Source organism: Platalea leucorodia (assembly GCF_965183815.1).
Source record: "Platalea leucorodia genome assembly, chromosome: 5".
NCBI lineage: Eukaryota > Metazoa > Chordata > Aves > Pelecaniformes > Threskiornithidae > Platalea > Platalea leucorodia.
In genome coordinates, this window is record NC_138827.1 from 39,528,726 (window position 1) to 39,544,593 (window position 15,868).

The window sequence follows — 15,868 nt, forward strand, 5'->3', positions numbered from 1 at the left end:
TGGGCTGGCGGCTCCCCAGCGACTGGCGCAAGGGCCAGCGTGTTTTCCCATGGCCAGCTATCAGCGTGCATCCGACATCTCGCTCGTCTTGCTCCAAACCTTCGGTGAGTACAGCGGGGGTGCTGGCTGGTACTGCCACCGGACCTTGCAATCCGCCTTGCCCGCAAGTGCTTCGAATCCTTCTTTCAGAGAACTGGGCAGCGCTCGCTTTTCTCAGGTAAAGCTGTGTTGGTGCCGCCTACCTTCTGTAAAACAGGGTTGGATGTCGGAGCCGACCGGCACTTCGGGGCGTGCACAGGAGCAAAGTGGTAGGCGCTCCGGGATTTCGATGAATTCAGGATGCGCCTAGAAGATGTATGCACTTGCAGGGTCTTGAGAGTGTTGGCAAGAAGGCGAAGGTGTTGCAGTTTTGAAGTTTAGTGCCTAAAATATAACCTAGGCTGACCTCTCCCTATTGATTTCTCTCATTCTCTCCTTAAATTTGTAAATAAGGCAGCAGGTGGCTAAAAATATGTATTCAGGGTACTAAAGTTGTAATAAGTACAAATGAAAACTTTTTGAACTGAGAGTAATATCTAAAACACAGAAGCATTGTAGTGGAACAGGCTGATAAACTGGCATTTGTTAGGTTACTGTCCAAGTCTGGCAGGAGCGTTATAAAACAAGTGGTAAGAAACAAAACAGCATGTTTTTGTCTCATATTTTTCTTAACTCCGTTATTACTTTGATTCCGTTAATTTGCTTCACATTCATGTAAGTGGTGGTACAGAAGACTTTCATGCAGAAGCATGATAATGCAAATTTTAAAAATTCGAAGTTATTTTAATTTGGAAATTGGGAAACAATTATTGGGAATAACTAATTATTTATACACTGTTATATCATTCCTTTATTTTCCTAATGTAAGCACTTAATATGCCTGCAGTTCATGGATACTTGCATTCAGTTTTGTCTGTTTGCTGGAAGGCAGGTAATGATCCCTAGAGTCCTGCATGTTCTCCAGAAAGCCTGGTATTGAAAAACACCTTTAAACTCAAAACAGCTCATCTAATTATAAACCTTTTATCTTTTCAGTGTGAGTTTATATTCTTCAAAGGAACCTCCCCATATATTCTAAGCTATGTATGAAGGGCGTTTTGCAAGATGGTTGGTTTTTCTTAACTTAGTCTTCAGTGCTGTTTGATACTTCACCTTTTGAGTCCTCTATGCTAGCACGTTCTGTGAAAAGCTGTGTTGCAGAATGCCCTGGAGTTTGACCACAGTGCTTTGGTCCTGCTTTGGACCCAGGAAAGGAAGCAGCTTTGGTTGAAAAGAGCCTAATGTCATTGTTGCACTGATAGTCATCAGTGCTAACATCTGTGGCTGTTGAATCTAAGTGGTTTCTTACTGTTAAGATGCAAATGAATTAGATCTTCACAAATCCAAAACAGTGTCTTAAATTACAGCTTGAGGTTGACTGAAAGCTAGCCTAATTCTTGCAGCACATGAATTGCCATGCTGAGTTGTAACAAAGACCTGTAGCTGCAGTTGAGCTTTGGAGAGAAAGTTGTAGTCTTCTACAAAAGTTCTAGGTTTTCTGGTTATAAATACTGTTTCCCTGTAGAATCGGAGAAGTGGAATACTAGTATAGCATTGAAGAGTTCATCAAAGCTATAACAAAATCTCATTCCTCTTCCTGTTTATATTCAGCTTTTCTTTTAGCTTTCCAAGTAAAAATCATCTTTCCTTGGGGATTTGGGGACTTTTTTTCTCACAAGCTATATCTGGCCTGCATCTCAGTGAGACGTACTTCCTTTGGGCCTCTGTCTCTCTTAATCGGGAGAGATGTAGGCTATATGTCATTTCTGTGCTGAAGACTGCGCAGCTCCTCTTGCCAAACTTCTGAGCATTTTTAAGCAGGATGGAGGACGTGGTGAACTTCATGCTGATCCTTCTGGGTAGCCTCAGCATGAAACAGATGAGTACCTAAGCACTGCTTTGTTTCCCTCCCTATGATTGCACTGTCTGAGGGCACCAGCAAGAAACTGCTGGGCACCAGGAAGTGCAGCGTCCATATCGTAGGCACTGTTCACCCTACGTTTTTGCCCAGTGAAGCTAACGTAAAATTGACTCTGCCCTCCAATAGCCTTCTGTCACTCTTCGTAACACAACTAGAAAAGGGTCAACAGTTGCAGGTATGTCAATGGCAGGAGATGACTGCTCAAGCAGGGTTCTGCAGTCTGCCTCGAGAAGCAAGCAACTTAGCATCCCTGAAGGACAACAGTCTGTCACAGATCATTAGATCATTAATATCTTCCCTTTTGAGAGGCAAACTGCTTTTACCCTTTCAGTCGGAAAAGTATAGCTTTAGAAATAAAAATCTAGTTGTTACTCTCATTGTCTCCTGATATTTGTATTAAAGGGATCTGATTTAAGGAAGGACAGAGAAGGGCCTAATGACAGTCAGATCCAGTTAAAAAAGCAATAAATACAGATCAAATACAAAGGAATACAATTGTCATTGTGACATTTACTGCCACGGGGGTTAATTTGCAGCACCAGCAGTTTGTTTCAAAGTAGACCAGCCAAGGCTTCGACCATGTTATGTTTGTATAGTTCTGTATCAGGCAGTAGAAAGACGCTACATCTAGCTTCAGTGCAGACAAAAGCATTCTTGAAGGCAAACTCCTAGACAGCATGATGACAGTAACTTCTTTCTGTAGACTCTATGCACACCTTTCCTTTGTTGAATAAATTTTAGGCTGTAGCAACTGCTATTAATACAACAGATATCCTATAGCACTGTTCCAGTTTCATCTGTCACTTAGTGACACCTCTTGCAATCTCATTGTTGCTCGTGTCTGTCAGAATCTTTCCTGTGTGCAGGGGGAAAAAAGCCAAGCCAGAAGGTGGGGTACCTGTTGATATTACATGACAGCAGATTGACACTACAAAAGACGATGGCTTAGCTCTATTTTCAGCTTGACCTTCTCTTGCATGTGAGGTTTTCATAAAGCAGTTGCACCAAATACAGCACAACTCATTTGTGAATACTTGTTCTTTAAGTCCAATTCCCAGTTACAGTTCCATAACGTTGGATTACAAAGTAGTGAAAAAGGGAAACATTTCTTTAAACAACTTATGCATGAGATTATTCTTACTGATTGCTAGACTGTCATAGTCCCCATTGGATACTGGCTGTTTTGGAGGAAACAAACATGACTTCTGCTCATGTACACTGAATTCCTTTACACTTATGCCTCAGCAATCTTACCCTTAATATCTAGGCTTCTGCATTCCCCTCTAATGGGTTATGACTGCAGACCACTCTATTTCAGAAGAATAGCACGCCTCCCATGTTCTTGAAATTTTGTGGGTTACGCAGTTTACTCTGATATGATCCTTCCCTTTTATCCTCTTATCACTCGTGCCTGTTGATGTGGTATACTCTACCACGCAAGGAGTATCTTCTCTGAGTGACTGATTCATGTAACTTGAAAACAAGCTAACTGCAAAAAGGGCTTTCTGTGGCACTTGCGGGTGCATTTTACGGCTCAACAACTATTCTTTTCCTTGCATTAAGACATAAGGGAATCAGCGATACAGCTGAAAAAAAAAATCATCCCTCCCAAAACAAATAGAATTAACAAAGCCCGCCCTATAAATGTGGGCAACATGGGAAATTTGATGTAACTGTCTTAAACTTCGTGGAACGATAAATCCTGAATTGTGGAAGTTAAAATGCTCTGTAAAGGCTTATCTCCAGTGAACAGTGAAAACTGAGAAAGTTGAGAACAAATTATTGTGAACCAAAGTGCTTATTTCCCAAGTTAAGGGATTAAGGAATTTGTTCCTGTGAATAGCTAAGCTGTTCTAACTTAATGGCGTTCGTCCATACAACCATATTCTCTGGTCTGAGTTTGTTACTACGGCACCAAGTTAGTTTGTTGTGGTGATAAATATGAGCTAAGCTAGTCATTGAGAATAATTAGACTTTGCTAAGCAAGGAAGGTGGGAGGGAGAGAAATAAGTAAGGTACTACATGCAGCTTGTAGTTTAGATTTTATGCTATATCCTGTTGGGGGATGAAAGCCTTCACCATGATGACTTGTCTCTTTTGAAGAAAACAGGCTTTAAACACATGCCAGACAACGGTGGCTTTATCTCCTTTCCACACACATAGAAACAATGAGTTTGTCTTTTTTCTTGTTGGTTTTTTTTTTTTTTAAATCCATGTTTATATCTAATCTCAATTTCTCAGAGGAAGTTGAGAAGCTAAACTGTCAAGTTGCAGTATATTCGGTATGTGTGTGTTATTAACATGTTGCTTTGGAAAACATAGTATGCCGTGGATTTATGCCTCAAGAAAAAAAAATCAATTTATGTAAGAAATGGGTAGAAGTCTTTCACTGGGACCATGATTGCTTAAGGGCCAGATTCTTCTGCTGAAATGCTTAGCTTTCACAAGAAATAAGAAAATCTAATCGTCATGTGTGTGAGGCAGCGAAGCAGTTGATGTTGCGTCTCATGAGAAGAAATTTACTGAAATACTTGTCTCAAGAATCAATTAAGTTAAAATAACCATCTTAGCTGCAAAAATCAAGCAGACGCTTCCTTTAGCAAATCTAAAGGGAAATAGAAGAACCTTAAGTGATTAAGGTAGGTTGAAGTTGTGCGTATGACATCCCTAACTTGCACTAACGAAGATTCACTGCTATAGGTGTATTGCTGAAATATTTTTGCAAGTCCACGGAGATTAAATGCAGTGCATGAGAGTATTTGCTGCAGATGGGTTTGCTGAAGACATCAATGCATTAAAACAGTGGGCAGGGAGTGGTTCAGAGACTTCTGACATTCTCAGTGTTATTTTAAGAAAAGTTAATATTTTTATTTTGGCATTTAATTGTGATAACACATAGCTTTGTTTAAGTAAAACTATATAATATGGTATTTTACACATGTACAGAAGATATTTCAGTGCAATCAAGTTACTACATGAAGTTCTGGTATGTGCTCTACCAAGTTCCTATTGAAAACAACACACAGCATCTGTATAACTTGTAAATAAAAGAAAAACATAATTTGTTTTGTCTGTTTTCATTAATTGTGTTATCCCCTACATGACCAAGTAAGTATCCTATTTTGGGCATCTGTACTTGTCCCTCTATGCTAAAGTTACCATAGTGTCTTTTTTTTCAGGGCAATTAAACTGCTGCACTGTCACAGAGGAGAATTTCCCCTTTTCATATGTGTTGGACTTCTGTGCTGACAGCTTCATGCTGTCCATAGTATTTATGATGCAGAAGTTTCTGATTTTCTGATAGACTTTAGCATTAACAATCAGTCTGTGTTGCTAGCTGACAGAAAAATCACATCAAGATAGGAAAAAAAAAAGTCCTCTCCCCTGGCATTAATGGCTTTTGTTCATGGCTTTGTAACCTCTTTACTAATGCTCTGCAAATCTGGGCATATACACAGCATATCTATAACAATGTGTACAAGATCCTGTCTGTTTAAACAGGGAGTGTCTAAGAACTCAAAAGCACTTCTCTAGTGACATCAATGACGTGTGTGTGTGTATGTATAACTTTAAGGAGAACGTGGGCAAGGAGAAGATGGCAGGTAACTGTCTTCTCCAGATAGGCTCTCAGTGAAGAACGAACTCTCTGAGCAAGTGGAAGCTGCTGTAAGGACCATTTGAAAGGTGGATGCCTAATTAATTGAGAATTGTTTTTTATTTAGTTATTTGGTTAACATCTACTTGGGGACAATAGGAGAGGCTGTCCTAACAGCTTTCAGTAAAGTTTGGTGATGATGGTGTTAATTCCAGTGGCTTTCGGTGTTCTCAGAAGTAACAACAAAAATGGGTTCCTCATGCTTTTAAATATGGTATTTCATTAAAATAAAACCTGCCCTTTTTCACTTCCCTTCTTATTTGTGTTGTCTCCATGGTCATTAGTGGCACACAACATTTCTGTTTGGGATTTTGTCAGTCTTGCAGACAGTGGGTGTGGCCCACAGGAAGGAAATGCGCCTCTTGACTCGAAGGACCAAAGAAGGGGATCATAACTCAAAATTCTCTTTCAACCCAACTATTATCTTAGGATTTTTTGTGATCATGTTTTTTATACTTTTAGTGAGCTTAAAAATGTCTTACTGATTCTAGTCAGTATTGGCTTTGTGGCTGTTCTGAGAACAGAATTGCATGATTGCTCTTCTAATGAGACTGTGTGCTTTTCAAGACTATGTGCAGTCATGCGTCTACAATTGATAGAAATAGGTGGGCCTTAAAGGGAGCTCTAAGGCTGAGAAACTTCCCAAAGAATTTAGCCTAAGTGATTTGGAACGAGAGGAGATACAACTTCAGGACACCTTTAAAAACAAAACTGTGAATGAAATCTTTAGATGCACAAAAGTAAGTTTGGTTGGGCTACTTAGCGTTTTCTTAGTACTTTGCAAACTACCCACAAAGTACGTGCTTTTCTTCAAAGTGCATTTTGAGATGTCTGTGTAGGCTGTGTGCTGTTATAAAACAAAATAACTCCGTACTGCTTATATGTTCTAGGAAGCTGTTTGGTCACAGCGAGTACAATCTAGTACTTTCCTGATCAACGTTAGGGATGTTGGAAGAACTGGAACATCTTTATGCCTTCTTAGACTGTTCAGATGACTATGAAAACTGCTTTCTTGAAAACACTTAATTCAAAACTGGTCAAGCTCTAAGACCTCCTCATGGTACCTCTATCTGATTTAAAGATGAAATGTATAACTCTATAGAATTGTAATCTTCTGCACTTTAACTTACTAAACTAAGGTGTCACATTGAATGATGCTTACTCAAGAGGTTTGGAACAGTAAAAACTATTCATAATTCTGCAGTAAGGGTCCTGGTTTCTTACAGCAGCTGCATTTTAAAGAGATGGTTTTACATTATCACTAAGACATCTGAGCTCCAAGGTCTGAGCTATGCATTTTGCTGTGGATGAAAGATTTCCCTAGCTTTTGTTTATGCAGGAAGGTGCCATTTGATACTCTGTAGAAGACAGTCTAGAAAACTTCACTCTGCCTTTAGAAATGAGCCTATAAAATAAAGGGTGTTGCCAAGCAAAGTTTTCTATAACGGGTTTTAGAAACCTGCAGAATCTTCCATTCTGGAAAGAACATCTAATGGGATTTAAGTGAGATAAAAGAGAATTTCTACAAGATGTGCTAAAACCGTTATTGCTGTCTGAAGCAGAATAATGGATGCCTGCAATGAGTCTTTCAAAGTAGTAACTTTACAGTCTGTATCAAGTGGGACTCTAATATACAGATATTCTGCTGAGTTTCTGGAAGTAATACATCCAGGACTGTGGCTGGATTTTAAACGTTAACTGAAATAATCAAGGTTCCTTGACTTTTTACGGAAACAAACTTATTTCAAATACAAAAACTTATTTCAAATACAAAACCAGTTCCTTAGCTCTGGATTAAAAACATGCCACTTGTTTTATTTACAGAGTTCCTAGCTGTGGTAAGGGTGCCGTTTTTATTGACTTAAGCCCTAGTGATAATAGAATTGCATTCCTGAGGTTTCTTATGTAGATTATCTGAAAATACCCTGAGGATTCCCAGGAAATTGTTGCCTCATTGCCTAGCTTATCAGATTCCCTATGGATATGTTTTTCAGTTACTGGCAGAAGGTAAACAAGAATATTAAAATAATGAATTTATGGCAAAGCAGTGAATCTGTTGCTGCTAATTTTCTTTCTTCCTCAAAGTCAATTTGTACTGTCTTTACACGTTGAATATGCAATAGCTCCGCAGCAACAGAAAGGTGAATAAGTAAAGTTCCAGTGCAAATTTAACCTAACATGTTATGAATTGCAATTTTCTTTCAACAAACCCTTACTACTAGGTATCTTCCTGCAGTTTTTCACATTCGGTATGTGTTTACTGTTTGCTTCTGTAATTGTGGTATTTGTTTACTTCTGTAATTGTGGTATTTGCTTACATCTGCTGAAGGTGCAGGGATAAAGTGGGAATGATTGGATTTTGTCTAGTAGTAGCATTGTCTATGTGACTTTAAGTGACATTTCTTGGAAGATGTAATGTGGAGAAACAGCTTGAAGACAAAACTTCAGAATACTGCTGTGGAATTTTGAAATCTCTGGGTTAATTGGGTTTCTACTCTGAATTTCTGTTCTTGAGTCCTACTGCCATAGAGCTGTAAAACACAGATGTTAAGTACTGAGAAGCATAGTGAATGGGGAAAATGTGTGGAAGTCATGGTCTTGTATTTTCTAAAGAACTGCAAAGTTTCCCTGCTCCAGCAAGCAACCTGTGGTCCTGTTCTTGGTAATATGGCATGTTATTACATGTCTTTTTCTCATGCCTCACGCTATTGTTACGCTGGGTTGGAAAGCACTGTAAATATGAAAGCAATAGATGGTCAGGCCAAGTTCACAGGTTAGGAGTTCTGAAAGCACATACAGGTACAACCACCTTAAAAACCCATGTAAAGAGAGTCCACCAATCTTACTCTTTCAATGTGAAATTTTATTACTCCTGTCATATGTTTTCCTGGCCCTTGCTTTCAAAATCTAATAAAATATTAAAATTCCCATTCCCTACATTCTCATTTCTTGTCATTCGTTCTTGGTGAGAACCTGTATCACATTCAAAAAAATTCTACCTAACTCAATCCTTTAAATACAGGACTTAAGAAGGAAGATGATTTCTTTGTATGTTTTCTCTGCCCCTTTAGAGGACAGTGTTCAAACAGTGCTCAAATTACTATGTTCCCATATTAACAATAAAGCCTGTTTACCATGGAATGAGTGACTAAATGCAGATCTGTAAGTCCACGTCTGCTAAATCCAAAGTAACTGTAGCTCTTCTGTTAAACTTTGCTAACTTCATCTATATGGTATGAAGCTACTGATAAAGAACGTTATCTGTTCACATTGACTTTTTAAGGCTCCATTAAGTTGCTGGAGTGCAGTATCTGTCTATAAATACGAGCTCTCCGCAGTCACAGACTGCGGGCTTTGTTAGCCTTTCCAGATTTTGAGCCAAAAATAAGCTGGTGAAACAGATGGGAAAGTGGGAAGCTGGAATTACTATATGGGCAAAGCTCTTGGGTAATCTTAACTGCAAATTTTCATGCTTTCAAGCACTTCCTTTGAAATTAAAATTTGTATGTTTAATACCATTCATTTATATTTCTGTACCATTCTTATGATTTTGTACTTGTAAACTTGATGTGAGAAGGTTTTTATATTCTTGGGTTTGTAAATTTGATGATATTAAAGGACAATCAAATGCCTTTTCTTGGTCATACTAAGATTTATAAATCAGTCATCTGTCATTACTGATACAGCATGCTTCTGCTTTTGCCAGTAGATGATTATAGTAGATGAGCTATAAAGAGCAGACAAAAGTTTCTTTAAAAAAGCAAACTGATGGACAGAAACTTTTGTTTCTTTTAACCTGATACTACATTCTACTTGTAATGCTTGTTTATGCTTTTTCAAGCATTGCAGAAATAAGTTTTCCAGAGATACAGTTTTTAAAAGGTGGGGGTTTTTAATTATTATTAAGCACTCTAGAGTCCAGATTTTGTTTTCTGGTCACGAACTTTGTTAGACAAAGAAAAAAAAAAAAAGCAATTTTTTTATTTGTTTGTTTTGATCAATTAAAAAATTACAGGAGTAAACTTAGTGTCATCTTCTAGGCTTGTGTATTCATCTGATAAAAATCTTAAAGAAGCTGAGGAGCTGGCTATGATGAAAAAAGTATGGGAACCCAAATTAATACAAGAAAACAACATTGCTGTGCTCCAGAACACTCAAACAAATGTAAATTGTCATGGAGATGGCAAAAGAACACCTGTTGATCAGAATACTCCAAGTGAAGCTGTGCAGAAAGAAGTCGCTTGTTCATCTTGTATTGAAGATGACATTCCAGTAGTCGTTGATGCAGAAAGCAACAAAGACACTGCAGGTAGGTTTGGAATTACACTTTTCTTTTATGAGGATTTTGGAATCAGGAAACTGTTGTCTTGTGAGGATTTTGGAATCTTTCAGAATCTTCCCTACTACAACTCTGAATGAAATAAGTAACATGAGGAAATGGGTAACTGCATCTTCACCAGAGGTGTTGGCTGCTACAGCTGTGTCAGTAAGATAGGATCAAGCAACAAATCTGTTTAGGCAGAACCTTGTAGCACTACCTGACCCTGAACTTCTTTGGAGTCTACTTTTCTTTAATGCAGAGGTACCAGATCTCTGTAGAAAAAATGAACTGGCTACATAATCTTGCAAAGGACTAACTGTAGCACTTCTTCTATAGATATTAAATATGAAGCATTAGTCAAATTGCCATTATCTCAAGTCAAAACAAGAAGTAAAATGCAAGGTCTGGAAAACCTTTCAAGGAAAATTCTAGCTTGAATATGCAATATTAAAATTTTTCATTATGTCAGATTCTTCTTTTCAAATATTTTAAGTTGTCTGTGTACTGTCAATAGTCTAGCCTACACCAGACAAAGTGAAAATAGCTATTTCTCCCCATCTGCAGGTAATTCCAAACTAGAAACTGCATCTGTCTTAGGAGAAGACTTAATGATGCTCTACAAGAAGTGCTGTTGTCCAGATATTAATATTTGCATAGAAGGCAAAGATTTTCAAGCTCACAGGTACATAAGTATTTACTGTCAAGTTATTCAACCAAAATCTTTCTAGTATAAAATGTTGCTGGTGCTGTATATCTATAGTAAGTTATTGCTGGTCCTGTTATCTAGCTGTGAACCATTACAGTTTTTAGGTCTTATGTGCGAAGTGGCCATACTTTGATACAAATGAAAATTATTTATCTCATTAATGGCAACTATTGTGAAAACAATTGCATTTTTAGCACTTCTAAGATTGCTATTGTAAACTCATTATATGAGTATATACTCATGTATAAATACTGCATAGGTTTTCTTTGCTAACCTTTTTTTAAATAATCTATGCTCTCTGAAGAAAATGAAAAATCTATTAATAAACTATTCAGCAGCTAATGATGAATAAAATTATCTTACATGTGGAAAATTTCTGGAGTAGTAATTTTTTTTCTCCTGCTCTTCAGAATCTGTGCATACAGAATCTGATTTTACTTTCGTTATTTCAGTCATGTAGACATAAAGATTGTCAGCAGCCTTTATTAGGTCTAAAGTCCAAGACCATTTAAGAACGTTGGCTTATTGGACTTCTGTAGCTTAGGAAAGCAAATTAAAGCGTCAGTACCACTCCTTGCACCTTTGATATGAGTCTGTGCTTAACATAACAAACTAGACAGCCTGTATTTTGTTGCCTTTGAGTATGTAACTAACTGAAAGCTATTATAAAAAACCTCCACTATTTTTAGTATTTTCTCAACACAAAACCAGTGTGGGGGTTATATTACTGACATTACAAACAAACATCTTCACAGAAGATATGTCATAATGGGGGGTGTGTGTTATTTTATTTTTAAATAATAGAATTAGGATATATACTAAATTTCCAGAATGTAGTGTAGTTAGGCATGTTTTTTTGATTCTGGTCTACACTATAAGAAGACATGTTCTCAGGTCCATAACTTTGAGAAACAAATACTTTAATGCAAAAAGAAAGTCAACAAAAAGATTCTATCAGCAGAGCTTCTTTGATTTAGGCCACTTATTGCCTGGAGCAATGTATCTAGTCTAACCAGCCCCCAAAAATATGGCAGTAAATCGCAGAGAAAACAAGGATGTTCTGAAACAGGCACAAGACTTGCTTGTTTTAGGACTGCATCATGTGAACAGTAGGAGTGAATAATGGAAATCTAACTTTGGGTATAACTCTGGTGAAAGCACCAGGATGATTTATTTATTTTAAGGGTTTTTTTTAAGTTCTCGAACAGGAGACAGTTTAAGCCCCCACCCTCTCCCACCCACTTATCTCAGTATTCCTTACTTTCTCATGAAGTCCTATGAACCTCCAATGGACTTCACAGTGTGAGCAGCAGTGCTCTGAGAAAGCTGCCAGGTTAGGTCTCTCTAGTGCTGTGTTGTATTCTTACAGAGCTCTGAACGGAGCAAGTCAATTTGTTCAGTAATAAACTTATGGCACAAACCATGACAGTAGGAAAGCACGTATAAATTTACTTCAAATTCATTTGGTATCTCCATGTATTTTATAAGTTAAAATTTTATCAATGTATGTTTAGGTAATACGTACTTGTCCATATTCTACGGAGCAGCAATCTTATTTTAAATGAGTCTTTGAAATATCCACTTCAGCTATACCCTTGCAGTTGATCTAGCCCTGTTCATTACTAAAATTTATTTGGAAGAGGATGACAAAATTGGAGATAGTGTATTTCATATCTCCATGATATTGTGCTATTGTATCTTATAAAAACAAGATTTTCACATACTCAAAGTTGTGATGTAATATCCATTTACATGTGGACATATTTCACTGAGATATGAAACATTCTGTAAAAGTTTCATTATTATTATTGCTAGATGAATCACAGGAGGAATGTACGAGAAGTTGCTAATTTAAAGTATTGAGACTTCTGAAGCAGGAGGAGGGAAGAGAGATGAGAGATTCCAGAATATATAATGACTAGAAAAGAGACCATAAATAGTGTTCTTCTTACTTCTTCCTACGCAAAATGAGAGTGCTCTGAAACATTTTAAGAGCCAACAAATACATGTAAAAGAAAGGATTCTCATGCCAATATAACACTTTGCTTTTTCTGCCGTAGGAAATACATGACGTAAGGTCGTTCTATAAATAATGGGAAGCTTAGTAAGTGTCAGGATAAAATTGTATGTATGAGAATATTATCTATGGCTGCAGTAGCCCAGATAAGCTACATAAAGGCTAACACTATAACTGGTGTAAATCTGGAAGGCTGAAATCATAAAGCAGTTTTCACCCACTGTCTTCTCTTCCTTTTTGCCCTTCCACTTCCACTTTAAGAAGCTCCTGTTGCAAAGGCCTTCTCATCTGTTTTTTTGAAGACTGTGATACTGGAGGAGATACTGAGCTACACAGACTACTGGTCTGGGGTTTCTTTATTGTCTTTGATGGAAGTAGTAGGAAATTGAATTAGCTCCTTTATGGCCAGTTATGCCTTTTAAATATACAAGGGTAGTAAGTCTAAACAGAAATAATTGATAGCTCTTCTCAAATAGTGCTGGCAACACACATTGTTGTATCATATGTTAGTTATCAAATCTGTTGGACTTTTAGGATGTGCTGGTAGGCGGCCAGTCAATTTCGAGTAAGAGAAGTTTTATGCTTCTCTTTTCACTTTAATAATTACACATTTTGTAGTATAGAAAGAATTTAAGAGATTCAGGATGCAATTATTTAGCTAAAATGGGGCTGTATAAACAAGGTTATTTACTGGTATTTGGTAAAAAAAAAACACAGAAGAAATAAATTTGTAATTTTATATTAAATAAAAGGAAAATGCTTGTGATAATAATTTCCTCTGTGTGAATGTCAAAGTCATACTAGAAACAAGCTTTAAGTGAGAAATTTAGAATACTGTTTGGTTTTGGGTTTTTTTTTTTCTTTAGCATATTTTGAAATTCCAAAAATACTGGAAGAAAAGGCATGCAGTACACAGATGACACCTTACTGCATAAAGGGCAAAGATTTAAGTCAGTTATCAAAGAGTCTCATAATAAATATTTGTATCTAGTGGAATAATGTTTACTTTTTCTCTCTCAGGGCCATTTTATGTGCCAGATCTAGTTACTTTGCTGCTATGCTGAGTGGAAGTTGGGCTGAAAGCTCCCAAGAGCACATCACTCTTCAAGGGTAAGTGTTGTCTTTGCCAGTCGTGTGGGAGCAAAAGTAGGCAATTTAAAATCACTGCAAACATATGTAACAACTGTGCTGTGTATAGAGTACTGAAGATTAATCTGCCTTGACACTTCAACCTGATACATTTCCTGAGTACTGGCTTGACTTCAGTATGAAACAGCCTGTGTCGTGTATTTGTTAATGTTGTCAGATGGTTCAGGGAAGAAGTCTTTGTCATCAGCAGAAGAGTACTAATCCTTTTTTGTAGAGTATGTTTTAGTATTCACAGTCTATTTTACAATTTTCTTCTTTCACTTCATGTTGTACATGTCATGAAAAGTATAATGGATGTCTGAACAGTGACATTTATTTTCATACCTATTTGTACAATAAGAGTATATGTATAATGTAAAGACAAATAAACAATTAAATTCCTGAAACAGTGTTTAATAATGATATTTCAGCATCATACACTAAAACAATTTTGACTACTGTGCTTGTTTGCAATGGCTTTCTGTGTGAGAGCTGAAAATAATGGAGCTGTACTTGTAGGATGAATATTTAAGACTTTGTAGATAAACGGGGGACTGCCAGGTTAGTTCTTTTCAGTCAGTATCAGAAAAATCAATTGAAATATTAAATTTTCTTTAAAAGCAAACTAATACTGATACTTGTACATGACAGGCACGATGTTGGCTGACTCGGGTTTCTTCAGAAGGAACTGTGTACTTTACAGTGTTGCAAAATATAACTGCTTTGTTTTAACATAAAATTGCTTGGCCAAGTGATACTTTCTCATATTTTCATAATTTTAGTTTTCTGTCAGTGTAATAATACTGCTGCAAAATCAGGAAGGTTATCTCTTGATTTGTTTATAACTCCCTAATACTTACACAACAATACGCTTTTAATTGATTCCTTAGCTTTTATGCTATACATATTATGTTTTAGAGGCTGATAGTCAACAATTACTCTGGTATTTACACTTCTCTCCCCATAATTGATTTCTGTATGGCTAAGAAATTTCATCCCTATTTTTCAATAGAGGCTTTCTTCTGAGAAGTACTTAATCTTTATATGAGAGTATATTCTCATGCCAATGCCTCATAATTTCTGTTATTAAGAATCATATCCATTTATTTTACCTTTTCTGGTTCAGTTTTCTGCTTGGTGCAGGTTTCTATGCTGTCTTTTTAAACACTTATAAATAAAGTACATATGGCTTATTCTGAAATAATGAAAATTCTGCCTCAGATAACAGCTGTCAAGACCGTGGGGAAACTCGTTCTTGCTGATTTTATGGCTATCATGTGTACTAATACATAGAGACACAACTGTGTTGATTTTGCTTCTTAGCCTGTTGCAACCTTTTTTTCCCTTTTTATTTTTTTATTCATCAATGTCTGTTGCTTAAACACGTCTAATGTTTTAAAGGGTCTTAGCTCAATCTGCATGACTATATTCCATTTATACTAATGTACACAGCATTTGTGGGTTCTGAAGATTGCACACCAAGATATACATACGTTAAGTACATTAATGCATTGTTCAGGAGATCGTGTCCACCATTTCAAACAGATATTCCGTGCCTTTCCCTGTTATGGTGCTGGGACAATGCAAGGATACAAACACAACTCTGTGTAGAAATTCTGTATTTCTTAATCTGAATCTAGGCATAAAGACTTTTTCTAAATATTTTGAGATGCAACAATCCCACTTCACGTTGTAGTAAAACTATCAAATGTACTGTTATTGTGGGAAAAGCTTGAATATATTCCTAAAATCAAGAATTAAAAATAATTATTATAAAACAATTTCTAAATATATAGTTGCTTAATAATTGACTTATTACTTTTAAAGAGCTTGGAGATGATGAAACAAAAACCTTTCTGCGTTTATCGGTGTAAATAATCTAGATACTAGTATTAGTCTGCTTATGATTTAATTTCAAAGATTTAAAGTATTACAAAGTTTCAGTAAGACTATTGAGTAGCAAAATTCACCCAAAACATAGTCCAGTCAGATATTTTTACATTGCAGTAATCTTGAAAATAGCTTTAATTTTATCAGACCAT

At 36.7% G+C, this 15,868-nt stretch overlaps 1 protein-coding gene across 2 annotated transcripts in view; it reads left to right on the forward strand.

Moving 5' to 3' along the window:
• Window positions 1-15,868, forward strand: part of BTBD8 (BTB domain containing 8) — a gene marked incomplete at its 5' end in the record, with an annotated part of 38,667 nt that overhangs the window by 961 nt on the left and 21,838 nt on the right. The window contains 4 exons of one of the 2 annotated variants that reach the window (XM_082314594.1): window positions 79-104; window positions 9,695-9,963; window positions 10,540-10,657; window positions 13,719-13,808. In XM_082314594.1, coding sequence (XP_082170720.1) covers window positions 9,744-9,963; window positions 10,540-10,657; window positions 13,719-13,808 — 428 coding nt within the window. Of the gene's footprint in view, window positions 1-78; window positions 105-9,694; window positions 9,964-10,539; window positions 10,658-13,718; window positions 13,809-15,868 lie in introns of those variants that run through there. The other variant, XM_082314593.1, reaches the window with a different exon arrangement.